Source organism: Bemisia tabaci, chromosome 4 (assembly GCF_918797505.1).
Source record: "Bemisia tabaci chromosome 4, PGI_BMITA_v3".
NCBI lineage: Eukaryota > Metazoa > Arthropoda > Insecta > Hemiptera > Aleyrodidae > Bemisia > Bemisia tabaci.
This window is the reverse complement of record NC_092796.1, coordinates 55,682,384-55,709,630: the sequence shown is the minus strand read 5'-3', so window position 1 is coordinate 55,709,630 and position 27,247 is coordinate 55,682,384. Positions and strand designations below refer to the sequence as shown.

The 27,247-nt window shown below is 35.6% G+C and overlaps 2 protein-coding genes across 4 annotated transcripts; one reads left to right on the top strand and one right to left on the bottom strand.

The window, feature by feature from the left end:
* The first annotated feature begins 297 nt into the window (after window positions 1-297).
* On the top strand, window positions 298-16,398 carry Pcif1 (Phosphorylated CTD-interacting factor 1). Of its 2 annotated transcripts, none has more exons than XM_019047152.2 (12): window positions 298-572; window positions 1,913-2,121; window positions 2,957-3,115; window positions 3,989-4,125; window positions 4,837-4,991; window positions 6,246-6,477; window positions 6,814-6,934; window positions 8,539-8,680; window positions 9,322-9,494; window positions 10,604-10,863; window positions 11,454-11,723; window positions 12,149-16,398. In XM_019047152.2, the coding sequence occupies exons 2-12, from the start codon at window positions 1,927-1,929 to the stop codon at window positions 12,375-12,377; spliced, it is 2,073 nt and encodes a 690-aa protein (XP_018902697.1). In that variant the 5' UTR covers window positions 298-572; window positions 1,913-1,926; the 3' UTR covers window positions 12,378-16,398. The 2 variants fall into 2 exon arrangements, with proteins under 2 accessions (XP_018902697.1, XP_018902698.1); XM_019047153.2 differs by lacking the exon at window positions 298-572 and adding an exon at window positions 609-908.
* A 1,242-nt stretch (window positions 16,399-17,640) lies between these two features.
* On the bottom strand, window positions 17,641-27,170 carry Fsn (F-box synaptic protein). 2 transcript variants are annotated; one of them, XR_002009115.2, is made up of 4 exons: window positions 26,318-27,170; window positions 25,279-25,369; window positions 23,492-23,682; window positions 17,641-21,152 (listed from the first exon to the last, which is right to left on the bottom strand). XR_002009115.2 is itself a non-coding variant. In XM_019047088.2 (3 exons), exons 1-3 carry the CDS (start codon window positions 26,897-26,899, stop codon window positions 23,588-23,590), a joined length of 768 nt encoding a protein of 255 aa, XP_018902633.2. In that variant the 5' UTR covers window positions 26,900-27,170; the 3' UTR covers window positions 17,641-23,587. The 2 variants fall into 2 exon arrangements, 1 of the variants encoding a protein (XP_018902633.2); XM_019047088.2 differs by having other exon boundaries at window positions 17,641-23,682.
* Between the last annotated feature and the right edge of the window lie 77 nt (window positions 27,171-27,247).

The window sequence follows — 27,247 nt, the reverse complement described above, 5'->3', positions numbered from 1 at the left end:
CCCTCTGTTCCCTCTTACATGCTATATTGTGAATCTAAAGTTCCTTCAAATTTTAAAGAGGCAACATATCATACAGGAATGCATCTCGCGATGTAGTTCTAAAAATTTCTACCAACAGCAGCACCTGAGCGGTCATCAGGCGTTCATAAAACACGTCACCAAAGAAACATGGCTTCTTTACTACGCACAAAGATTGCAAATAAATTCGAAGAACACAATATTTGTATTTATTATTTTTCACGTCGGTTACCTTTGGAATTTTCAAGCATTTATGTTATATTTTCTTTGATTCCCTAATTTTTTTGGCACTTTTCCAAGCTGGAATTCTAAGTTCTAAGAAAAAAATATTGTTGTCACTCTGAAACTTGAATCGCCCGCTTGCTGAGTGTTTTGCCCCCATTTTGCCCCCATTCGTTCCGGAAGAACCGTTTTCTTGTCGTGTTTTCAGAAATTTTGTCAGTCAGTAAAATGGCGTCGCGAGGAGAGAGTTGTTGCTCGCTTTGATGAAATCTGTGACTTAAAAGTTAAACGTGTTTCTGTATTTACTAATTTTTATGTCTTCTCTTATTTGTGTGAGTTTTTTTTTCACTTATTCATTCAATGTTTCATACTATTACACGTTTTGGCGCAATGTATTAACGTATGTTACGCCCTTTTGGTAGCTTACTCACTAATTTCAGCTCCAAATGATCGGTATTTAGTGTACCTCATCCGAAGATTGGTCACTATCTTCATTAATTTTTAGTTGAAGCAGATCTTCTAATGTGATAATCACATTACATCCATCTCGCCATCGATGATATTTCTCACTGGATCTAAGATCAGTTGGAGTCCTGAAAGCATCAGTGCCAAACATTCTGCTGTGTTATCACTATCGTTTAATTTTGTGTGGACATGCTAGCTATCCTGTAGGTATTTCTAGCTATTTATTTACATTTTTATCACGTTGTCCACGTCTCTATTAAGCTCACTGTCTGTACTAGTAGTGATATGTGATGCTCAGATTTGCTCCGACCTACGATCAGTGATCATAGCCCTGCTGTGTTTACATTTGCCAGGTTTGTTTACGTTGGATCTCTCCGCATTTATCTCAACTCCTACCAGTTACTGAGATGAATCTCTGAGTCCATTCAATTCTTTAAAGGTCTGCGGATGCTCCCTCAACAAAATAGATTTACCCATTCCAATTTAAGTGGTATTGCTGAAAAGTGAAAAGTTATGCAAGAGGGTTCCTACAAAGTGGTAGGCACCTACCTCTTGGCCTCCACTATCCATCTTAATGCACATCCTTTTTCACAACGGCCAATTTTTAAAAGAACTTACAGTTAGGAAACAATTGACTGGAATTTATTCAACTTTCGTATGAGTCCCTATCAATTTTTCCGCTTGAAGTGCCTGCTTGACAAGTTGGTAATCGTGCATCAATACATTCTTGTGCCGAAGATCACATTGGTCTAAAATTTGACACAGTAGCTATGCAAGTGTGCAGAGTCTATACAAAATAAGTCAACGCACTTCTAAACTTTGACAACAGATTGTCTGATGTCACTTTCACATGTGAAGTGAATGGGAGATGGCGAATCTTCTGTTGCAGTCTAAAAGTACATCAACTTATCTGACCAAGGCTCTATGTCACTATTAAATTTTACTGATCTTATGAAAGTTTGCAAAACGATAGATAACAAAAGTTCATTTGTTTAGGATGGTATCATTGAGTATCGAATGAGGTAGCTTCCATGTTAATTCGTTTGTTAAGTATAAAGTTGTTACTGAACTGTTGTTATCTCACCCGACAGAAATTCTCATAATTTTTTCAAGTGCCGGGTGCTGCAAAACTTGAACTGAATTACAGTCTATTTAGACTATTGCCACATTTCCTCTTAATAATGGAAAAATAAATTCAATGTTACAGACCTCTGAGTTACAATGAACGAAGTGAGTGGCGGTAAACCTCAGGAGATGGCTAGTCCCGGACCATCAGCATGGGAGTCGCCAGTAGTGGTCCATCAGCCTGTGCCAATCAAAATGCAGCCTCCCGCCCACCATAGTCCATTGGTATTGGATCATGGACACTCTCATTCTCCCGGCGCAGTGATGGGTCTTGTGCCTCAAACGCCTCACGTAAGTGGGCTGAGAACTATTGTCATGCCGACTGTTTTAGGTGTAACAATCTAGCTGTTTACCACCTTTTGTTTGTAGGAGAGAAAGCAGAGCCCTTACTCTGATAGAAAATTTGCTTACATTTAATTGTTCATTCATGAGGCGGACCAAAGTTCTGATTTTCCTGGGTGTATGATGTAAAAAGGGGGGAAAAATGTTTAATTTTGGTTCAGGAAAAGGAAAATGTGGGCCTCCCTCCCCAGTAGCATTGTATTTTGCAAAGGAAAAATCACAATATTTTGAAATTAAGTTGCGATTTTTCAGATTCTTTGACAGTGAAACTGCTAGGATCATCAACACCTGAGCAATTATCCCAGATCTTGTTTGCAATTTTATCTCTATGAAATTGCGTCCAATAAAATCGAAATTTTACCTTTCTTTATCTTGATTTTTGATTCGATAATATTGCAATAAATCGCCCTTGATGAAATCGCAATTTCATTGCAAATTCATGTGATGATACCGCAATTTTTTTCCGATAATATTTCCATAAATCGATGTCGAAAAAATCGCAATACATTCTCCGATCAAATCGCAACTTATCGCGATCACTGCTTCTTTTGGTGAGCTAGGGCAGTTCTTTTCTTGTCCGTACAATATCTTCTCAATATTCAAAATTTGATCCTTAGATTGACATGAAATCAAAGATAGAGGCCATATTGCCTCTCATGGACACTAAAATGAGAATCTTGTCTAGTAGGTATAAAACATTGAATGAGTGCTGAAAGAAATTATTTGAATTTTGTCAATTTCTACTAATATGTGCTTTTTTTTCTTGATTCCTATTATGATACAGAGTGCTCCCGTGGGAGGATTCATGGAACATGATCTACCTCCAGAACTACTACAAGTGGGATGGAGAAAATTTTGGAGCAAAAGAGAAAATAGGCCATATTTTTGGAACAAATTAACTGGCGAATCGCTTTGGGAAATGCCAGAAATCAAACCCCCACAAGTAAGTTCACTCATGAGTTCACAAGCATCTCAGTCATGGAAATATCAAAATTACTTACCTCATTCTCTTACTCATTAAAAAAACGAAAGAATATCGAAGCGTCTGAGGAAGATTACCTTTGAATTATAGGGCTCTAAGTACAAAAATGACTGTAAAAGTAAGAGTCAAAACAGTCATCTTACTTTCATGAGCATGACTAAGTAATCGCTCTGTTGGAACACAGGTGTGAAGCAAGTTCCAAAATGACGCTTGCTTGCCATGTTCTGGGGTTTTTCCCGTACAGCCTAATGTCCGATTTTATGGCAAAATGCCTGATTTCCCGGTCAGATGTGCACTAGGTATTTCCCATTCTTTAAAGTATTGAGAGAAAAAAATCATCATCACTTTTTAAAATTGCCTCACAACCCAATATCTGCCTTACGTTTGCTGAGGTTAAAGGATGCCGAGATTTGGCACTTTCTGCACCTCTGTCAGGGCATTATGAGAAATATGTAAATTGGGGCACCAAATTTGAGGATGAGGAAGACTTGTTTCCTCTGGTCTCAGCTGAGCTAGTGTGATGAGGACCATTTTCGCTCATCAATGAACACGCTAACCTCCAAAGACCGCACCAGTCATGGGTATTGTTGAATATACCTGTTACTGAGTAGCGCAAAGTAAACTCTTATCTCAAATTCAGTGCCTTTTGATTGCCTTCATCAGTAAAACACTTCACTACTATAAGAGGCTTGGTCATGAAGAAGATCTTATCCCTTTTTTTCATGGATTGTATTTTGGCAATAATTTTCCTCAAAAATTTTAAAAATTTATTCTCAGTACCTCGAATCTTAGATGATTCTAGCACATAATGAATTGTGCATATTTTTTTCTCAGTTTGACCCAATTACGGATCCTCTGGGAATCTGTGGTCCTGGACCCAGTCCACAAATGAATGGACCAAATGCTGCCTTGAAAAGACGAGCATCCGAAGAGGTCACAGGCAGTCCTGCCCCTAAAAAATTTATTGTAAAGTGAGTATAGCAATTCACTTCTAGACGATTTTAACGTTTTTTCTCATTCAAGCATATATACACTAGAACATACAATATAGGCATGCAAGCAATTAAGAATTGGAAACTATCAAGCAACCAAGGCGTATGGAAAAATTAAATATCCAAATTCACCAACTTCCAAAAAATGGTGATTTTTGCCTATCAGCAGATTCTCCCTTAATTTTCGTTATGATGGCGAAAGTTAAATAATGCTTAACTCCACTGTACTATTTTATAAATCCAATTTATTAAAGACATTTTATTTTAATTTTTAAAAAAAAATCTCAAGATGAACTGTCTGATTTATTATTTTATAAATCCAATTTTATTAAAGACATTTTATTTTAATTTTTTAAAAAAAAAATCTCAAGATGAACTGTCTGATTATGTTTCTCTTTAAAAACTAAAAATGAGTGTAGATTTGCAACTTTGCAACCAAACAAGTATTTATCAGCTTTTGACCCCAAGAAGTGATTCCATCTTCATGTTTGCCACATTTCATACTGCTTGCCTTTAACTGTCATGAAATTTTTTCTGTGCCATCAATGAATCTTTGTTTTACTTTTTTCTGAATTCTGTCTGCTAGAAGACAACATAATTTATCTGTTAGGCTGCGGTAAACATGAAACACTTTTGCTTTCATCTCCAATTGAGACTCATAGCTCCTCTTTGTACTTTTTCTGTCATCAGCGGTCCATGGGACTTAGAAATTCCAACAGGTGTGATTATTTATGAGAGGCAAGCATCCATGATTCCTCACCCACATCCTGATATTGAGGCTTATCGATACTCAGTGGTCCATAAATTGAGAATGTGTTACCAGGAGCTCTGCCAGTCTCGAGAATGTAAGTATTCTCTTCAGAATTATTTTCTCTATAGAAGCTTTAAGAAACTTTGTTGCATGAAACCTCACTGAATTTAAATGCATTGCGGTCAAGTGTTCATTCCGACTTGGCGGTTTTTCCAAGTTAATCAGACTTCACATTACCTATTTCAAAATTCACGCCTTAAATGTGGCAGAATTGCCCCTTGTTATAATAACACATCTGCCATGTACTACTTCTGTTAGCGCCATTTATCAAGTGTCAAAGCCTAATTTTAAGTACATCATTATTCAGGGGGAAGCTAAACATAGAGTACATAGAGTCGTAATGTAAATGGGAGAGCTGGCACCATGTTCTGCTCGACGAGTTCCGAGCCCGGTGTGCGCCGAGTTCGAGTCACTTTTTTGATACATGTTCGATCCAAAATGGCGGTTTGGAATACGTGGTGATTCTTATCTTCTTTGTTTAACATTGGATGGCCGGGTACCTGTGTATTGCAAACAATCGATCATGTATTGAAAAAGTGACCCGGCGTCACACAGGAGTCTCGGAATTAGGGACCTGGAAAATGCTTAAAAGTGGCGCCAGCTCACCCACTTACATTACGACTCTATGTACTCTGTGAAGCTGAAGAACTATTCCCCGACAAAAACCTGAAATAAGAAGGGCAAAATATTTTTTTAGAAGAAATGACCGTTAACCATTTCATCCTTTTTCTATCATATTGCTAAGAAAATTATAAAATTCATATTATGGAAATGTATTGACTTGATATGTTTTAATGAACTACAAAATTTCAACCCATGGCGAATTTGCAGGGTGTCTAAAATTTTGTAAATTTAATGTTTAAGAAGAAACAACCGAGCGAACTGAGCATGAGCATATCCTTGGTTCTAAAATGAACAATTATTTAAAAAAAATATGACCAAATGACCTACTCTGCTAAAGTACATGTGTTTAAATGGAAAATACTGCTTTATGACGTCACAAGGCAGCAGATTTTCTCACTTTAAAATCTATTTTTCTACAATTTTCCATAACAGAAAAAAATCATAAAAAATACTGCAAACGCAGCCTGCCAAGCACTCTCAGATACAGCAATAAAATTTGTTTGTGCCAATTCCTAATTGTCCTAAAAAATTTTCACCTTCCTCAGTGACTTACCCCCACTTCGGTTACCTTTGATTAACATCATTAGTCCATCTCTCTTTCTTTTTTAATTTTTAATTTTTTCAATTTTACAAAAATATTAAAAATTATGTATTCTGTTCGCAGCCATCACCGCACCGGAGGATTCTTTCAACCGATGGCTTTTGGAGAGGAAAGTAGTGGATAAAGGTTGTGATCCGCTCCTGCCGAGCCAGTGTGACCCAGAAATCTCCATGTCCATGTATCGAGAAATAATGAATGATATACCCTTGAAACTCGTCAGGCCAAAGTTCACTGGTGATGCTCGCAAACAGCTCTCTAAGTATGCCGAGGCAGCAAAAAAAATGATCGAGTCTAGGTAAATGAGAAAAATTTCATCAAAGCCAATCAATCTGCTCCTGTTGTGTCATGTGGATTTTTCCGTTTATGAGGAGAACATAACTACTTTCAATTCCAAGAAACCATGGAAAGCTGTAAAAAGTTGATGCAACGATCCGATATTTAGTGTTTTTAACTTTTTGAAAGAAATAATTCTAAGTATTCACAGTGGCACTAAAATCAAACGTATCACATTAATGACTCGCCATAATTTTGTGGGGATCGTAATCAGATTTTTTGACGTTCAGAAATTTGGGTAAATCCACCACTTTTAAAAATTGTTAAGTCAACCTAGTTTTATTTTATTTTTTTTTAGGAATGCATCCTCTGAAAGTCGAAAAGTGATAAAATGGAATGCAGAAGACACATTCCAGTGGCTAAGGAGAACTGTTGGAGCAACCTATGATGATTTTCAAGAGAGATTGGCTCATTTGAAGGTAAGTTTTTTCTCTTTTCCTTGGCAGCCGTACCTGAGCATTTTGTCAAGTAAAATGCCATTGTGTTGGAAACACTAACAAGAATCTTATAAGTAAAAGGATGTTATTTTCCATCAAATGATTTTTAGAGCAATTGGTATAAAAAAATGAATAAATAAATGAATAACCAAGGTGGAAAAGGAAAGAACTTGATTTTAGCTTCTGCAGAAAGTTTATATGGATTTAACAAAGAAGAATATTTTCTGTAACCAGTCTACGGAAGTATGACCAACATGCCAAGACCAGACCTGTCATAAGGGGGGGGGGGGGGGGGAGGATACTGGGGCCTGTGCGCCGTGCTGCCCGTGACACACTACTTCAAATTTATATGTAACCCTTGTTTTTTAAGGAAAAGTGAAAAAAATGTGAATAAACTTCTCCCCTTAGCCTTATTAATTTTCCTATTAAGTATTACAAACCATCCTTCAGGTGGTATGGGCCCATAAAGAAAAAGAAGGTGTTTGCATTTCAGGCATCTTGGATTTTTTTGATGATGTATGTCGGTATGGACTATTTTATCATCGATTTTTGTGGAAATGGTATAGTTCATGGAAGAAAGTGCCTCTGTATAAAGTGTTTGAAATCATATCATGAGTTGATTTAAGCAAAAAAATCGGATGTTATATGTAGTCCATTTTTCATACTTTCAATTCCGGATTTTTCTGGAGTACCTGTACGGACCTACATCACAGAGTAAACAGTCCTCAAGATGCAAACACCTCCTTTCTTTTCTCTATGGTAAGTCCGGGGGGGGGGGGGGGGGGCAGTCATGGGACCTGAACCTTAAAACTGGTACCAGGGCCTGAGATGAGATGTGGCACGCCAGGCCAAGACTATCCATAAATTATGTAAGCGTAATTTAGGTAATTATTAGGCATTTTTTACGCGCAATTTACAATGTCATCATGAAAAGTATTGTAACTTACGGGAGTGAGTTCTGGCAACTGAAAAAATGGAGTGAAGACATGCTTAGAGCAACTGAGATGGACTTTTGGCGGAGGTCTGCTGGTATATCACGGAGAGATCTGCAATGAAAAGGTGCGCGAGATATTGGGTGTGGAGAAGGACATCGTGCACGATATCAGGTCCAAGCAGTTGGTCTGGTATTGACATGTGCGAAGGATGACAGACGATCCGGCGCCCAAGCAGGTTTTTGATTGGGTTCTTCCCGAAAGGCGGCGGCGTGAACATCCTGTGAAAGGTTGGCAACAAGGGGTGGAAGAGGAGATCAGAAGGTGCCAATTGCCTAATCATCTCTGGGAGGATAGGGGGCAATGGCGATTGGGCGTCGCAGAGCGCGAGGCTGCGCTGTGAAAGCAGCGTAATGTATGTATTACACATTTTTTAACCCTCCCCTTCTGTTTAAGGCCACTCGCCAGCCCCCTTAATTAGGTATTTCTAAGGCAGTCCAAGGGGTGCTGAAAATGTTTAAGCACATCATTACAATATCCATGTGTGCATGAGGTAATTTTTTTATGAAAATGTTTTTTTTTTTTTGTTTTTTTCATGGATATTTCTTTTAAACTGCTCTTATTGATCAGGATAATTTCTTGTTTGAATTTCAGGCACAGTGTCAGCCTCATCTAACAGAAACGGTAAAAAGTTCTGTAGAAGGTATTTGTCTCAAAGTGTATCATTTGTCAGCAGACTATGCTAAAAAAATTAAAGATAAACACTGGGAAATACTCAAAGAGCAAGGTATATCAGGTAAGTGGTCTTGTAGTCAAATAATATCCCATTTTAGCATTAGGATGCATCAAGCTTTATAATGAACCTGTGCGTTTGGCTCTTTTCCAAGCTTATAAATAACAAAATTAAACCACTTTTTTTCAAATTATTGCCGTAAGGCACCAGGACAGTTCAGAATATTTTAAAATATTAATTCCAAAATAAAAAAGTATGATCAATTTGACAAAAATGATAAATTTAGTTGGCTTTTCTTGGTTTTTTACTTTTGTTGCAGCTTAAAACAAACATTGTTTGAGTATGATTTTTAAGAAATTAGAGGATTCAAGTCAGACAAAATAACTAAAACAAATTCTTTTTCATGCAACTAAAGCCTAATCTTCATAAATCTCAAATAACAATTTTAAGAATTATCCAATGAAACATAGAACATGATTGGATATTTTGAAAAGCATATATTTCTCCGGGTGTTTTGAATGGTGCACTGTACCCAAAATGAAAATGTGTTATGACTTTCTGTCAGGGTTGAGCTGTGTGCGTCATAGGGAAAGAACGGAATCTCTCGGTCAAAGATCAGTCATAATGATGAAACTTCTACAATAATGTAATACAGACATTTCTACACCACAAGCTTCTTCAATATTCTGTGTTTTCTTTTTTAGAACCTGTCCCACCTCCAGAAGTAAACAGAAGAAAAGTCTGGTGCTATCCAGTGCTGTTCGGAATTCCTTGTACACGGCTTCCAACTATTGAGTACTTGCTGGAAAAGGAACAATCAATGCTGCGCTATCATGGTGATGCACAGCCAATCAATAATATCTACCTTCAGAAATTGGTTTGTTCTCTTTACATTATATCATTGGTGTCTGCATAAATCAAAGCATGAAATAAAAATGACTTATCCAACCCATTCCTTTATATCTGGAAAACTTATCCACATGAACTCCTTGGAGGTTAGACCATGCATTCACAGAGTTGGTGACCTAATGTTTTTGGCGCTAAATGCTGCTCAAAGATGAAATGATCCTACATATCTATGCTGTTTTCAGTGCTCACTTGTGACATTTGGGTGTATTTCTCAAAGAAAATACTATATTTGAATCGGTACTTTTAAAAGGGTGAAAGTCAAATTTTTTAAACTCGTTTTTTGCATTTTTGCTGCTCTTCTTATATGATTTTCTTGTTCTTATGTGCCTGTTACTGTTGTTCTGAGTCAATGTCAAGTAAGTTTACGGTATAGGGTGCAACAGAAGATCTACCATCTTGATTCCTCCATTTACGTTCAATGCTAAAACTGAAGACAGCTAATATTTTGTCGCACTTTATAGATGCGTAAACTGCATCGGTGAAGTGTACCTAAAGATTGTTAGTTTATGGAAGTATTTCTGGCTTTTCCCATGTCCCAGGGACTGTTCAAATTCTTGAACATCTGTCAAGTTACTGATAATTACCAATGCAATTGTCATTGTGACTAAGGACTACCATTATAAGTGTCATGGTTACTAAAGACTGTCCCTATCTCTGTCATTACAACATAGTTCTTATCAATGAAGATGAGAGTTGAATTGCCTATTTTGTAAAATACCCAACACCAAAAACAAAAAAATTCTAGAAACGAAAAAATTGAATTTAGCTAAGAACGTTTGGTGTATGGAATACATTATTTTGTACCCAGGATAAGCCCTTAAGCCAAAAGTATGAAACTTGTTGGTCCTTTCTTGGTGCAGTTTAAGCCTTTTTAGCTTGAAAGTGGACACGTCTTTGAGCAAATCAGTTTTCAGGCTTATCTTTTCATCGTAAAATGGAAAAAAAAATAAATAAATAAAAGATGTGCAAGACATTGAAAACTAATGGCATTTTTATTTAGATGTTTATGAAGCAAGACATTCGATTGTAAAACTCTTGAACATTCTCTTAATCATTGTTTTCCAAATTTTCCCACAGGAGCAGCTATACAGAGTTAGTTGTTTTGATGACAAAAAATTCGAGCTATTTCTGTCACGAGTTTGGTGTTTGTTGAAACGGTACAAAGCTCTGACTGCGGACAGTCCTCATTCACAAGTAGCACTGCCTATAACTGTCATGGAGTGCCTTAATAAAACTTTTGGCGTTACGTTCGAGTGTTTCGCTTCCCCTCTCAATTGTTACTTTAGACAATATTGCTCTGCGTTTGCAGACACAGACTCTTATTTTGGCTCCAGAGGGTACGTATTTAATTTTCCTTAGAATATTAGTTGATAATGAGACAAATTAAATGTCATTCTTGCCTTATCATGTTCATTTTTCTTCAGATTTTTGGAACATTATTGCTGTTTATTACCGGCCTCCTGTGGTATCCATCTTTTACTTTCAGGAGATCGATGACCAAAGTGGGAAACAATGTATCTTCATTGTGGTGTTTCAAAATTTCGGCTCCTATTTTATTTTTTCAAAAAGGAACAAGCCAACTTTATAGCTTGAATTTTATACAGAATATTCTGCTGACAGAGTAGAAATTCAAGGCAGTTTTAAACTTAAGAAAATACGTTGACTTTTTTCAATTTAAAAAATAAAGTACGACGGAAAGTGTGCAACATTGCTAACGGAAATACATGGTTTCTCATCGATATGGTGATTTCATCATTTTTTCTTTTTCAAATTGGTCCAAGAATAAATTAGTATTCATATTCTTGTAAAAAAATAATTGATTCTAATTGCCAAGCTGTAAATGAGTTTCTTTTACCGATATCACCTAAGCCTAGCACAAAAAACCTCGACCTTTTATTAGTGCTAAACGTACCCTCAATTTTTTCAGGCCACTCTTAGATTTCAAGCCAATCAGTGGCTCATTTGAAGCGAATCCCCCATACTGTGAAGAACTTCTGGATGCCATGGTATCTCATTTTGAACGGCTGTTGACTGATTCTTGTGAGCCGTTGTCATTTGTTGTTACCTTGCCAGACTTGCGCGATCCTACTCCATCAGCGCTTTCGCGTCTGGAATCCTCCCATTTCAAGAGGAAACATGTAGTTGTCCCAGCCTTCGAACATGAGTATAGACATGGCTTCCAACACATCATTAATAAGTAAGTTTACTGCTTTATATAAGTGTTTTATCCATGTTTCGTTCCCTTAACCTTATTTTATTAAACCTCGATATTGTTATCATTGATACATGGAGGAAAAGTAAAACACAGTAAAACCTAGCTGCGCTGTTTCCGATCTAGACAACACAAATTTTCCAACTTAAATGGGTTTCCGGCTCAGGACCTCCCCTCTTTCTGCTTTTCAGTTTTACAAAATGCATAAAAAGCGCCTTTTTAATGTTAAGTTTTATGAAAAATCTTTCATTGGAAAAATTGGAATTTTGAAACGACTTTTAATATACAGTCCTATCAAAGTGCAAACTTGTCAGCATCCTCAGGTTGGCAAGAATACTCTTTTTTGGGACAGTCTCGTACAAATTGAAACTCCTTATCCACTAATATCACTGCTGTAACCACTTTTTCAGAGCTGACATGAATGTACGCTCCTCACATGGAACAGTTGTCATTTGGCTTCAAAACAATGCTGGCTACCAACGATGGGGACCCACAGAGGACCGAGTGGAATTATTGCTTGAAGCGTTCAGACCCGGTCGGGAACGAGAACGCGATCGACAAGAACTGCTATCTCCGCAACGAACAAATAACATCATTGTTCCGAACCCTATTTCACCCCCTGACAAAGTTCCGCCCTAGTCATTCCAACAGGCCTCAACCCCTATGTTTTTTTTATCTGTGATCATTTTATTATTACCTTGTTTATATTTTATATTTAATTCCAGGGTTGCCAGATGGTATAGGATTTCTTTCATAAGAGTTAACTTTAAGCAGGCAGGTTTAACTGTACAATCTAGCAACCCTGTATTTCACTCTTGACAGCAGTGAGATTAATTTGTTAATATGTACAATTTTAAAGGAAAATCATTTGCAGAAAAAGACCAAATGATTTATAGATGAATTTTGTAATGATACAAACTGTTTCTCATGTCCATGACGATATGATTGACTATCAGGAATGGTGTGTGTCCCGATTTCTTTTTGTCACCGCTCCTCATCAGCAATTGCCAATTTAATTTTTTACATGAAAATGGTTCTGTGGATTTTCGTGCAAATTGCAGTGAAAATTCTCCATAGTTTGAAGCAAATTCCTAAAAAATTTCAAAGGAATCCGCACAAACGTTAGCTCATAAAATATTGTATTACCCAGTCAAATTTGGCAATAGCTGATGTGGCTTGGTTCCTTTCTGCTAATTTCATCTCTAGTGCTGTCAGAAGTATAATATGCCTGAATATGTGAACGTATGCCGTACTGAAATGTCATCGTTGAAGACAGTGAACGAATGATACCCTAATTTTTTGTTGAATTTGAGTGTTTGTCTAACAAAGGAGGGATATTGATGAAGGCCAGTTTTGGGCCTACCCTGAATTTCCTCAACCCCGTGATTTTTTGCTCATCGAAGGCCTATATTTTTCGGAACAAATCAGTCATGAATTCGGTATTTGGGTCTCTTCTCGGGTCTACTGCTGGCTAGGGCTGTCCTATCGGTTGTCAGTAAGCTACCGAAACAGTTCCGTTAAGAAAAAGTTACGATAAGAGGGCTCTTGCCGATAGCGAGCAGAGTTTTCGGAGCTGTCGAAAATAAGCTGTTGCCATTTGTACATCTATTTTATGCGCTGCTGCGCCAGGCAATCTGATAAACCAACACACAGGGTAACAATGCATTGAGTGCGAGCTCTCAAAACTCCGATAAGGCCGGCTGTTGTCGATATCATCGCCACTGTCAGTACTGCCGCCAGTTTGTCAGATGCCAAGAAATCCGTACTTTTCGCCAAAATCGGCCCTCTGACCATATTTAGACCAGTAATAGGCCCAAAAAGAGACCACAAGTGGCCCAATCATGATGCGTTCCGTTAATATAGACCTTTAACGAACAAAAAATCGTGAAGTTGCTAAAATTCAACTCGGTTAGGCCCAAACACAGCCCTTATCAATACTCCTCCTTTCGGATGCAAAGAAGAATGTTAAAAAGAATGTGAAAGTTAGTAAACCCTCTCTCACTGGAGCTTGGAGACTTAAAAACCAGTTGTTGTCTTTGAGAAACATTAGTTTGCATTAAGTTTTAACAGGTTATGACAATCTCTAAAATCTATCGTAAGAAACTGAGTGCATCAGTACACAGAGTCTCAAAAAGATTGCCTCTAAAAGCAGGGCTCATGAGGTTCAGTTGTGATACCCTCCATGAAAAGCAGCATAAATTATATGTAATCTTAACTTGTTCTGTCCCTGCTTATTGATCTCAAGGTAATCAGCCACCTTATTAGTTTTTGAGAAACATCACAATTAATTTAGCCGGCAAAAACTTAAATACATACAAAGTAATGTGAATTAGCAAAGTTATCTATCAATTATTTGAAAGTGTCATGAGCGTCATCCGCTTTTCTCTTACCCGCCTAGCAGTCGGGCAATTAAATTGCCAAATTAGAGTCGACACAAATGTTTTTTTTGTAAGTAGTTTAGTCTATTAAGTTAGTTTCCTCTTCGGCTGATTTTTCTGTATTTGAAGGTCTCAGAATATATGAAATTGTTATTTTTTTCTTAAGTTTATCTGCTTACTCTGTACATAGAATTTCAATATTTCATCCTTGTTGTTTTAGATCCAAGAGTTCAGTTTTCAGTACAATATTGTAATATTCTCACAAAGTGACTCATGAGTACCAGCGTTGCTAAAACATAGAATTTGCCGCTTTTCATTTTACCTATTGCAATCCAAACTTGAAACGTAGAAAAATTAATATTCTATGTCACAAGAAATTGGAATGTTATCTGAAGTAGCAAATAGAAAATATATTTTGTATTTCACGCTAAAAAAATAATCTTTACTGAATCATTACCATGATGCATGATTGGCATACTAGTCACTAGTCACTTTTGAAGGCATAATTGCTTGTCTTGAACAAAAATATCATCCTAGATGGTTTTAGCCTCATCTATATGGCAATTGATTAATTTTTTAATTTCATCCTTTTAAAGTTTACAATCATTTTCAAGGTCATGAGTTTTGAAAGTTTTTTATACCTCTGCTTCGAAATATTTAATGGTTTTTTCTTCTTTTTTTCTGAATAATGAGAAGATTCTTTGCAGTAGTACACTCCAATCTCAGCTGTTATGTCTGTTCCTGCTCGTAAAAAGAATTCAAATTCTCATGCTTCAAGGGAGAATACATAACTGTAAATATGTAAAGAATTTATTTTCAAATTTCTATTGTTTCATATATATGAGTTGGAGGATTTTGGGCTTGTTCTAAGCTTATACACTAGTTACACTAGTTTTTCATGTTTAATTGGACACAGTGCTGAGCAAAATAAGTTGATACTCAGTTCATCAAAGCAGTTCTGTGAACTAAGTACTATCAGTTTTACAAAGTAGTTCAAACTACTATGTGAAGTCACAAAACCGTTCAGTAAATTTAGAAAAGTCAATTGAAGCGGTGGAGTTTGTATGCTCTTAATTAGCGAAATGCAACCCAAAATTCAACCAGACTCTCCTCAAATCGTAGACTAAAGTTCAAGTCTTGCATATTTTTCACTTATATTTCACTTGACTGTAATCAGACTCACTTATCGATTTCTGAAGACTTGCTTTTGAATCAGAATTAGTCACTTGTGTTTGTACATCCAAGAATGCGTCACAGCCACCTAATAATCTAACCATCTTAAATATTAAAATAAAAAATGAATAAATAAATAAATTTATGAAACCGATAGATTCAGTAGTTATCAGATTTTTAGATGAGTCAGTTTCTTTAAACTGAACTCAAAAAGCTACCATCAGACCTGTAGCGTCTATGCTGTTATATATCTTGAATGAAATTATTTAGTCAGTGTTTGAAGTTTCTAGTTTTTTCCTATTCTGCATGGGAGCGCAGTAATGATGTTGTAATGAATTTATAATAAAAATTGCAAGCGCAACTTTTAAATTACAAAAATTACTAAGTTTTTACTTTGTCCTGTAAAATTGTCAGTTTGCAGGTAGACTGTTTTCTTCTTAACCATCAAATCGTTTTTCTAAAAGCATAATTGCTCATTTTGCACTCTTACCTAAATTTAAGGAAAAATAATTAGAAACTATCTTTCTGAATGATTCATGTTAATGTTCTATGGCGAAATTGCAAATAAAAATTGATGCATATGGTATCATCCAGTTTATTGCAATTGAAGATATGGATTTTATTGAACTTTGAGTTTCAATAATGATATCCTCAAATTACATAATTTTGCTTAGCAATGCTTGTATATCAAGATTTTAATATCTTGAAGGCCCTTATGAGAATTATGTTAAGCAACTTGTAATCGAAACTGTCACTAATCACTATGATAATGGTCGAACCAGACGATAGTAATCCTCTTGGACCTTTTCTTCATTAAGGTTGCAGAACATTAGAATTTTCAGAGGCATCTGTGACATTTTGACTGCTCTTTGAGAAGACCCGTGAATTTGATTATTGCCTCTCTGTTTCATTGCAAAACTGACTTCAGACGATATTATGTTGCAGTTTAAAAGTGCTTAAACTTGTTTGGCATGGACTCTATCAAATCCTAGTTAGATCAGCCCATCTTGCAATTTCTTTGTTCATATAGACTTAAGTAAATTTAGAAAATTTATTTCACATAAAAGTGTGTAGTATCCTAAATTATAAATCATTTTTATTTAAATGCAGATTTTGTCCTTCTTCCATACTTCATACTTCCCATTATTTACAGGGTAATCCAAAAGTCCCTTCCACGCCCTCTATTTTTTTACCTAATTGAGGTAAAAATTTGAAACTTCTCTGGCTCGAACGAGCCATCACAAAGGGGGTCTTCCTATTTGAAAATTTAAGGTTGGGGTCTGTTGCCCCCCTGAAAACTTGAGGGGGGCCAAAAAGTAGCTCCCTTTGACCTAGGAACATCTCCCAAGTTTCAAATCTTTACCTCAATTAGGTAAAAAGTTAAAGGGGGTGGAAGCGACTTTTGGATCACCCTGCATTTATATCCTATGTATAATGTCAATGGCCAAAGTTCTAAACCACATATCTCCCTTTGCGACAAAGCAAACTCCCTGTCATACTTTATTTTGTTTTTTGGAAAGCTACTCAATGTATTAATTTCTTGAGAACTGCCTTGACTGTTCCTCTCATATATGTTCAAGAAGCAATGGTGTTTGCCGTTAGCACGGAAACTCGATTAATGAAGAAATGCTTCAGGAACTTCAAACAGTTGACCAGATACTTGTACTAATGTTTCAAAGGATAGTAAGTATCTAGGTTTCTCGTGCCAACGGCAAGCACCGTTGCTTCTTGATATCATACTCTAATTGATTATCACGGTTGCACACAGCAGTTGCTGCTGGCTAAAATCTTTTAATTTTCAAGAAAACTGACAATTTCCCACAATAAACCAAATACATGATTTGAAGTTCCTAAAGCATTTCTTCATTACTGAAGTTTCCATGCAAACGGCAAACACTGTTGCTTCTCAAACATATATTATATTATAGTAAAATATTCTGCAATTTTGGGGTCAAAATCGAAAGTTCTCGGACTGGGCTGAAACTGAGTTATTCCACTTGGAAATGACCCACTGAGTCCGATTATCTGGTCTATAAGGCTTCACGAGTCGGCTGGTTTTCGCGATTGGCAAAAAACGAGCATTCGCTGAACTTTCACCTTACAGTCTATTGACTGTAAGGTGAAAGTAACATTCGTTTTTTCCCGGTCGCCAAAATTTTTTTCCTGTCCAAAATCAAAAAATTTGACAGGGGTTACATGGACAATTTCAAGCCATGAAGTTGGCATATTCATCTTTGAACAAGTAAAATAGGAGCGGAAATTTTGAGACATTGCAATATAAATACGTGATTTTGCACTGTTGCCATCAATGTGAAGCTTGGTAAGGTTTTAATGAAAGGAAAATGACATAATAAAGATAGAGTAGGCCATCTTTATTTAAAATTGAAGACTTCATAAAACATTACTCGATCAATAAAGTCAAAAAATATAATTACCATGAGTTAAAAATCATCATTTTGGAGTGAAAAATTGACAAATAACATTTGTAACTTGGAACTTTAAAAATAATTACATTCTTTTGGGAGGAAAGCACAAATTGAGAGTTTTGAGTCAATTGTTAGAAGAAAAAAGAGCTTGCCCTGCTTGCGGTTCATTGAGTGTTCCGACTTGATACACCTCAAAAATATTAAAATTACTACTTTTACCACTAGTGCCAAGTGGCTACATTCCCGCTCTTCATGTTACGGAATAAATTTAGTGCTCAAGAGAGGACACCTAGAATAACGAACAAAAAGTCTGAAACTTGGAATAAATGCAGATCATCGAGGCAGTCTAACCATATGAAGCAAGGGTTCAAAGCAATTTGGCATTAGCATTAACTGCGGAACAATAGTTTTTTAGAGGCAAAAAAAGAAAAAGGATTTATGAATATTTGCAACAATCATACAAAAAATGACAAAATATGCGCTACAGTGGGGTCAACTGCTTCAAATCTAAAGTGGGAAAAGACTTAAGGAATGCTTATATTCAATTACACAGCACATAACGTTTCGTCGAAGAAAATGGGCCATCCACTCAAAATACACATACACATAAGAAAGTTATAAATTTAAGAAAAAATTTCAATTGAATAAAATCAAAACCAAAAAATCTAAAAATACCTGATTGACTTGTTGACTATACTTAGCATATTTTGGGTAACCTATTAGAGGTATTGAACTGATGAGGTATAAACGACTACTCTATATCTGAAGACAAGACATGTATGATGACCTAGACGCCAAGAAATAGATTTCTTTTTTAGTAGTGAAAAATATTGCACATCATTGCACAGTATACTACGTCGCTTATCATTGTTATCTTCAAATCAAGATAGATAGGTCAAAGTTCAGATAAACATGGTTTTTTAGACAGCCGTAAGTACAAATCGCACGTGTTTAATTTTGCAAAACACACGGCGCTTACATCAAACCAAGACAGGCAATTTTTAAAAAAAGATCTGGCAGTTTTAATCTGAGAACTGGAAATTTTTCACTGGAAATATGTTTCTACGATCGTTCACACCTTACAAAAAATCACTTTCCATTCTTTCATCAGATTTTGGGTGTGCTTATATAAAAATGTGAAATCCAAAAGTACAAATTAAAGTTCACTCCCAGTGACCTTATGAAAACTCAAAAGTGAAAAACTGGAAAAAACAAAAGGAAGGAAAAACAAAATTGGCTGCTTCTTAAAATTAGGTATCTAAACAGCAAGATAAGATTTCAGTTTTTACTGAAAGCTTGGACAATATTAAATTTAATTTGATTGAATGATGGATTATTTGTAAAATTATGAAATTAATGTGAGCGATTGGCAAAGAGCCAAGGAATTGAAATAAATTTAGGTGATCTAGGAATGAAAACCGCCACTACGTTACACTGCAGTACACCAGGTGTCTATGAGAAAAAGTAATTATCACAGTCCAGGAATTTGTGTAAAACACCAAACCATGACATGTGGCAGCATAAATACCGATTTGATGAAAATTTAAATTGAAAATTAAGGGAATGGCTTGATTTGTTGACACAATAGATGAGAAAGATAGATATCATGTCGCCATCTCTCACTTACTCACTTCATCAAAGAGTAATGTCCGTTTTCCTAGTTTACGATATTAATTTTCTAAAAATCTTTCAAGTTTGACATCATATTCTTCAGTATGTACGTCTCTTAATGTTATAGTTCCGTGTTTTATATAAAATCCTGGATTGCGATAATAACTGTTCTTCAAAGACGTAGCTGTTTCACAGCTTTAGATAATCAGTTCTCATCCCTAGATCACTGAGATTCACATTAATTATAGAAATAAGATATAAAAACTGGAGTGCTATTTTTTCAACATTTGTTTAAAATCAAACAAAAAAAGGAAAAACAAAAACAAAAAATATAGAAACCAATCTGCGTCCAAACGGATAATAATCATGACTAGCCCCATTTTTAACAAAAAAGTTTTGTACAAACAGGAATACATACATGTTATTCAAAAAGTACCGCTCTTCTCCATTTTTTTGGCGAATATTAGTACATATATCAAGATGCGGTTTACATAATTATTTTGTCCTCTTGATACGCATAAAATAAGACCTCATGGAGTGCTGTAGGTAAAAAATGGACTGATTGATAGAGTTTTGTAAGTTATGTTACAACTCCTGACTTTTCATGATTTTTTTCTTCTTTTTTGGAGGAAAAAATAAGATTAGCAATGTAAATTTTGCATTGAAAATAAAATCAAACCTTAACCGAATGAGAATTGGTATTATTCATCAAATGACCCAGCCTCTCAATCGTTTTCAAAGAATCTCCCGAATTTTTCATCCCACTTTTGAAGACATACATATATTTTCTCAAATTCTTGCCATTGGATACTTCTTATGAAAGAAACATGAAGCAACAAGTGTCATCAGTAGCTATTTTCAATCTTTAAAAATAGTCTACGAGGCGGGCCATTTCAGCCCATATCCAAAATTAAAGCAGTTATTCAAAGTTCTTCTCATGGCATCCCTCCAAAAAATTTTTAAAAAAAGTGCTGAAAACCCTGAAGGAGAAAATTAGTGGGAGTAAAATTTTTCTTCTTAAGATTTAGTCGAGCAATCAAGTTTTAATTCATGGTGCTTCGTGGTTTTTTTTTTTTTTTTTTTTTTTTTTTTTTTTTTTTTTTGAATTTTATTTTACAGGTATCTAGGAGCACTTTTAAACTATTAAGGGCACATCTTGATAGTTACTACCATTCTCTAAAAAAAATGGAGAGGGGTAAATTTTTTTTTTTTTTTTTTTGGGGGGGGGGATCTTTTTATTTTCCCAAGAATGCTGGTTAAAGGTTTATTATTTGACTCTCTTTTTTCATCGAATTGCAATTCTTGAACACTTCTGCAAATTACATTTTCAATTTACAACACTGTCCAATGAGACTGCAATGCCTCAATATTGAGCTGTCACTGAGGCACAAAAATTCCAAAAAAGTTGGCACAAGTAATTAGAATGTGCAATAAAATGTTATTATTCCTTTTTCATCTCACATGTCATTGCACCAGATAGGTACTCATCTCGTTCTAGTCTCAATACTTTCTACCCATTGAAAGCTCTCAGGAAAAGCAAAAAGAGGACCAAAACATGGAATATGATAAATAACTTCGTGGAAAATGATTAATATTTTATCAAAACAAAGTTGCTCAAAATGAGCTTGAGAAATAAAAAAATAAAAAGTAAGTATTAAAAGTAAATATTAGCCCTTATTGTTTCTGACTTATGCAAAATTATAAAAATGAAAATGACTAGAAAGCAGCAAGAAGGAAAATATTAGGATACTAAATTATAGGAAAGACTTACGGACCTAGAGATGTATGTGACTCAAAATTATTGATTAAAAAGAGATCAGTGAAACCTAAAAGAAAATGGGTAAACAAATTACTTCTTGATGCTTGAGCAAAAGAATGTGAGAGTCCACTCCAAATAAGATTATGCACTTTTAGAATGCAACAGAAGCTCTGCCATCTGCATTCTTGCACTCACTTTCAGTGCTTAACTGATACTACATCTTCACTAATCTTCTGTCGCAGTCTAAAAGTGCATAAACTTACTTGGCTTGGATTCTAGTAAGTTGGAAACTCACAGCAAAAATGAGCCTGTAAAGACGATGACAATGTAAAATCTGCATAAAGTACAATATCTTAAAAGTTCTGTATAGAAAAGGAACAGACACCAAAACTTCTGGAGATCGACTGCAGTGAAACTATTAACCAGTGCACTTTACTTTTACATCAAATGAAACTTTTGCCACATCATTCATCGATTTTTCTGTCACGCATAGTGCTTGCAAACACTTGAATCTCCTAACTTTACATTTAACTTATAACACGCTCATATCTTTTGCTTGTGGATTTTAAATGTTTAGATATGTCTTGCTGTGGAGTTGATTTTAGAATTTTTGGCTGTGCACATTGGTTTGACATAAAAGTTTGAAGAGAGGATTAATGAATTTGATTCATTTGATGCCTAGTATTCTATTAACTTGCCGAACTGACTGCTAGGCAAAATAATTTTCCTTATGCTTACATGATCACTTTTCTTTCAAATGTCAATGAAGACTTATGCCTAGTAAATAAAATCAGTCATAGATGTAGGAGAAATCTTTAGTTATTGTTGACTAAATGTACTTATTCACTAACTCTATCAGTCTAAATGGTCATAGGGATGAACGTTGAATGTCAAGCCACAATACTCTTGCATCAACCATTGATGAAAGGATAGTCTTTAATTACATTTTACTCTTGAAAGCTGTGAAATCTTCTTTGACTTCAATCAGGAAACACTGAAGTCAGAAATCACTGCAATCAGGCCTCTAATTTCTTAGTTAGGACCTTTACTGTAAGAATGGTGACATTAAAGTTTACGTGGACGAATATTAATCAGCTTGAAAGTAATCATTTGTGAAGGATTAAGATGTGAATGCCAGCTTGACAAATAGGACACAGCGGAATAAAAGGTAGCATACGATTATTCAGATATTCACAGATAAACACTTTGGTTGGAATTAGAGCCGGATAGTGTGATGCAGAGATATGCTACAACTCACTTCATAAGTTTTGGATGGACAGCTCTAAAATCTGGGGGTAAAAACTGTGTTTTGAATTTTCTTGCAAACAATTCCTCCGCTTATGGATATGATTTGAAAATCTCAGAAATAACCAGATTTTATTTATTCTTGAAAAGTTATTAAAAGGCTCCTCCACGTTTTGGATAAAAAAAAAATAAAAATAAAAAAAAAAAAAAAAAAAAAAAAAACCAGCTGCAAAGTGATTTTCTTGTAACTTATGAGAATCAGAAAAGAGCAGCCTTTTGCCTCCATACTCCTCAATAAGAATGCGTGGAGTAAGTTTAAGTAAATGATAAAATCATTACACATTGGGAACAAAAGAAAAAAATAACCCTGAAATAAAAAAAGGAGATCGCAGCTAAAAAATAAATAAAAAATTGGAGATCAAAAACAATTCAAATTCCAATTTAAGAGGTCCAGGTCTCCCTACAAGCTTTTTAAACTAAAATACAGAAAAAAATTAAAAATATTTTTAGGCAACATCGTATCATACACTTCCTTTTTTTCTGTTTATGGTTTTTTTTTTTTTCTTTTTACAATGATTCTTGTCGGAAAACTTAAAACATATGTACGTTAAGCAACACTTGCTGTCGCCTTGAATAGTTTCTTGATCTTAAGATCACGATGGCAAAAAATGATCATTGAGCTTTATTTGCTCAAAAAATATTTTAATATGAAATGACAAACTGAGCATTACCAGCTGAACCATATGATTTGAGATGTTTCAAACAAGCTGATATTAGATACCTAGAAACCAAACTTAGTAAATAGTTCTACCAACAGAAACCTAGAAATTAATGAATAAAAATGCAAATTAATTGAAGCGCATCATGCAAAAACGGCTAATGGCCATTTTTCGAGTCTTGGGTTTTTTGGAGGTTGATCGTTAGATTCAGTCATAAAAATTATGTGAAAACTTGTAATAGGGTTACTTCAAACCTATAGCAAGTCCTTATACCATCTTTGACTACATTAACTCTTGAAAAATAGTATTAAGAAACAAAACTCAGACCTGAAGAAATGGATATTAGCTGTTTTCACATGATGCGACTCAATTGAAAATGAAAATATCTAAAATCTTCCATGCTTATATTCCTATGAGTTTTGATGAGTTGATAGAGAATTACCAATAATTTGTTGCAATTCAGTGGAACCATTCACGACGGACTATCTGTAAATTACTGTCAAACACAAATCCAACTGTTTCTTCGATGCCAATGCTCTCAGCCATCATATGGTGGTCCTAAGTATACCATTGAAACCTCAGTGTTACCATAAACAGCTGAAACTGAAGGATATAGTTTCTTTGGCGGAAGACCTGAAAACAGTAAATGGCGTATTAATTTGGAAATCAGCATGCACCAGAACTTTGACAGGGAAATAATGTTATTTAAAGAACATTTTTGAGGTTTTTTTTCAGGAAAACTACTGTGGCTCACAAGAAGCTCATAATAAGCCCTAGCTTTGAAATTTTTGTTCAAAAATTTGCAGAAATTCACAAGGCATAAAGATACTTGAAAAGCTCAAAGCATAACTCCATTTAAAATATGACATCCGTATTTCATTCAAACTACTGGCTTGCTTGGCTCAGCAAAAATCGAAAGTGCTGGAAGCTTCAGGGAAAAATTAATTAAAAGTCTCTATTCATAATGTTTAACTTGTTGACCACTACGACTGTCCCAATGGACCAACGGAGAGTAGTTCTGGCACTGCCCAGTCAGCCTCATGGGACCGATTGTCAATCCCTTCAAAATGGCTCGCACATTTTTCTATTCTTTTCATGATAAGTGAAACAAATTTAATGAGTACACCTAAAGCATATATTCGTTGATGATCAGTCAAGCCAAAATGCCACAATAATGGCAGTGAGATCATACTCGGGTTGGTAAACATTTGAAGTTCGACTGTCCGAATTGATGCTGGTCGGATGCCATCATCTACATCAGGTCATTTCTGAACCCTACTTCTTGTAGGATTATATTTTGGCTCCAACGTTTGCAAGAATTTCACCTTCTATCCGTCTGGTGAGTCCCAGTGTTATTCTGAAAAAGTATGATCGCGTCAAAACAAAACACAAAACTGATATGATCCACCCATTTTGGTTTGACCGATCATCAACGAAAATACGCTTCTAATACACCCTTTTGCAGACTATATTAATCTGTTTTGACTTACAGCTAATTTTTAGGATCAATTTTACAAATAAAGTAAAGAGGCATAAGACTTCATTTTGGGCTATTAGAGTTAGCTGCACAAAGCCATAATTGACTCTCGTAGGTTCATATATATTTTTGAAGTTTTGTGGAGTAAAACTTTTAGATCTCGGGATTGGTGGGATTTTGTTGGCTTAGTAGGCATATCATTCGAAGGAGTTGTATGTTTGATTAGGTGGAGGAAATGGTTACACAACCATCAAGGCCCAAGACTAGCTGGGCTTTTTGAGCCAACACAAGGTCTTCCAGCCTAGGCAACGCAGAGTATCCATGTTTTATTGTAGCATTTTTGGTCTTGGAATTAGTCTTCTCAATTTTTGGTACATTTTTCTAGGGCAGAGCAGGCATATGAGGCAACATATCGACGGTGAAACTACCAAACCACGTATCTCGGTTTGCGACGTCGCAGACTTCCTGTCATACTTTATTTTTTAAATGAAAAACTACTTAACGACCAGTCTTGAAAATTTCTGTGATTTTTCCTCTTTGTGCAGAGAAAATTCTGTGAAAATTTGAAGGAATGATATTGATTTGGTCTACTTCAAAAAAATAAAATATGAGCGTAGATTTTTAAACACCGCAAACGAGATACGTGGTTTGGTAGTTTCACCGTCGATATGCAGGCAACATTGACACTCAATATTTTTAGATGTCAATACTTAACTACTAAGAAATATACTTTGACAGCTGGACATACTGACCTTTGAAAGCAACTCCAAGAAATTCGTGATTTTTTTCAAATGATAAGGTGTTTGTCTCACAGTCCAAAATTACTCTAATTCTTTCTCCAACCTGAAAAAAAAGAAGAAAAAAACAAATCAATGAGTAGTTTGTCAGGGCTGACGGAGGGACATCCCAGGTAAGAGTGTGTGTATGTTTACTTGAAACGTTAAAGAAAATGGAAGCACTTTTGTTAGGTGACAATCCCTGTTTTTCAGTTATTTTTAAAAAAGGTACTACAGGATTAATCAATTTTACGAAAAATTCACTTCAGATTTCATTCTCTATACTCCTTTCTGGTGGATATTTCATAAAAGATATGACAAGTTCAAAGGAAAATTCAAGCAATAATGCTAGGAGTTTCTCTGTAAAACAGAGAATTGATCAAAGATGATTGATGACGCTCAAGATGACGATCAAAGATGACGCTCCATGCAAGAACTTCAGTTGGGCTGAAAGCTACTTAGGAAAAGTAAGAATTTTTTATAAGATACTTAAACCAGGATGCAAAAAATTCTGCAGTTCAAGAGGAAGGTTTTTCATAGGACTATTCTTTTTACATTACCTCTTTGTTTCCCGTTCAATGTGTACCCTAGACATTGTGGAAGAGTGAAATAATCTTTTCAGTATCATGGAAATTTTGAGGCTGAGATTTGGATTGATTTTTTGCTTCCAATAGAGCCCTTGCTGAATAAGTTTACTCATTTTTAGACTGTGACAGAGATCATGTCATGTTCGTTGCGCGTTGAAAATAAAGGCACGAGTCGAGATAATGGATCTTCTTTTGCTGTCTGAAAGTGCATTAACTTATTTGAGATGAACCTAAGCTTTTTACACCCCTGAGTATGACAGCTTCACAGGGCTAGGTATAGATCTTCTGAAAATACTCAGGTACGGTGAAGAGATATAGGTATGTTTGATTATCAACTATCTAATCCAACTACTATCCATGTGCGACAGGGGTATACTAAAACAACCCCTAGGGGGGCTAACATACTCTTAGTTCAATAAAATATTTACCTGGTATTTAGGAGCATTATTTAACAAAGGGTAGTTTCCCTGGGTATCTCCATTGTGTAATAAATGATTGTCCACAAGATTCCATCCCCAACTTTGATCGTCAGATCCAAGCAGCGCAACATATCCTTGACATTGCAAAGTTGCTTCTTCTGTTGCGATACCAATTACAGCAACGGTGCCAAGAGGGCCTTCCCAGAATACTTCCCATGAATGCCGGCCATGTCCGAATCCGATTTTTCCTCTGACAGCATCAGTGCTTTGCGCCACAGGATTTCGATGAAGAGTGAAGTTGTTTGATTTGATGAACACATTACGAGAGCAATCATCAGGGTTCCAAGCATGGTAGTGGGCTCTCAGCTTAGCTTTGTACGTAGATAGACTGGACAACAAATCAGATTTTAAAACTTCCTCAGAGAGTTTTTGGAAACACTGCAGTCTCCACACATCGCTGTTTTCATCGCTCAAAAAATTTTCCCATGATTTACAGACAAGGGCACAACTTCTAAGATCATTTAAATCTAAGTAGGAGAACAGTAGTTCTAATATGTGATGGGGTAGAGACACTGCAATATTGTCAACCATAGTGAAGAAAGTGCTTAATCCGTAGAAGACAAGTTACTCGGTGATAACTTTGATAACTTTAAAACTTGTGCTCACATGCTGTGCATTGGAGCGAATAATCTAAAATACTTGCTTTTTGGATCATCTCAATACGTTTAGAGCACTAGATAATGAAGGAAAAATTTTGAAAATAATTAGAAATCACTACGATAACCACTGTCACATGCTTAATCAGAAAGAAGGAGAAGATGAAGGTGCTGACTTGACTGACTGTCTGATAAAAAGTAAGTAAAGTAAAAAGTGATGATAAGGACCAGCAAAGTGTAAATATAAAGTCAAAGACTATGTTTCCAAAGATAAATATGCATG

Bases quoted from the DNA above. Each gene is read 5' to 3' on its own strand.
- Pcif1 (XM_019047152.2), top strand. From the start codon at position 1,927: ATGAACGAAGTGAGTGGCGGTAAACCTCAGGAGATGGCTAGTCCCGGA. The intron at 8,681-9,321 runs GTAAGTGGTCTT...TTTCTTTTTTAG, and splicing joins CAAAGAGCAAGGTATATCAG to AACCTGTCCCACCTCCAGAA. The intron at 9,495-10,603 runs GTTTGTTCTCTT...ATTTTCCCACAG, and splicing joins ATATCTACCTTCAGAAATTG to GAGCAGCTATACAGAGTTAG.
- Fsn (XM_019047088.2), bottom strand. From the start codon at position 26,899: ATGGTTGACAATATTGCAGTGTCTCTACCCCATCACATATTAGAACTA. The intron at 25,370-26,317 runs GTAAATATTTTA...CTTTTTTTTCAG, and splicing joins ATAATGCTCCTAAATACCAG to GTTGGAGAAAGAATTAGAGT. The intron at 23,683-25,278 runs GTCAGTATGTCC...TACTGTTTTCAG, and splicing joins TCTTGGAGTTGCTTTCAAAG to GTCTTCCGCCAAAGAAACTA.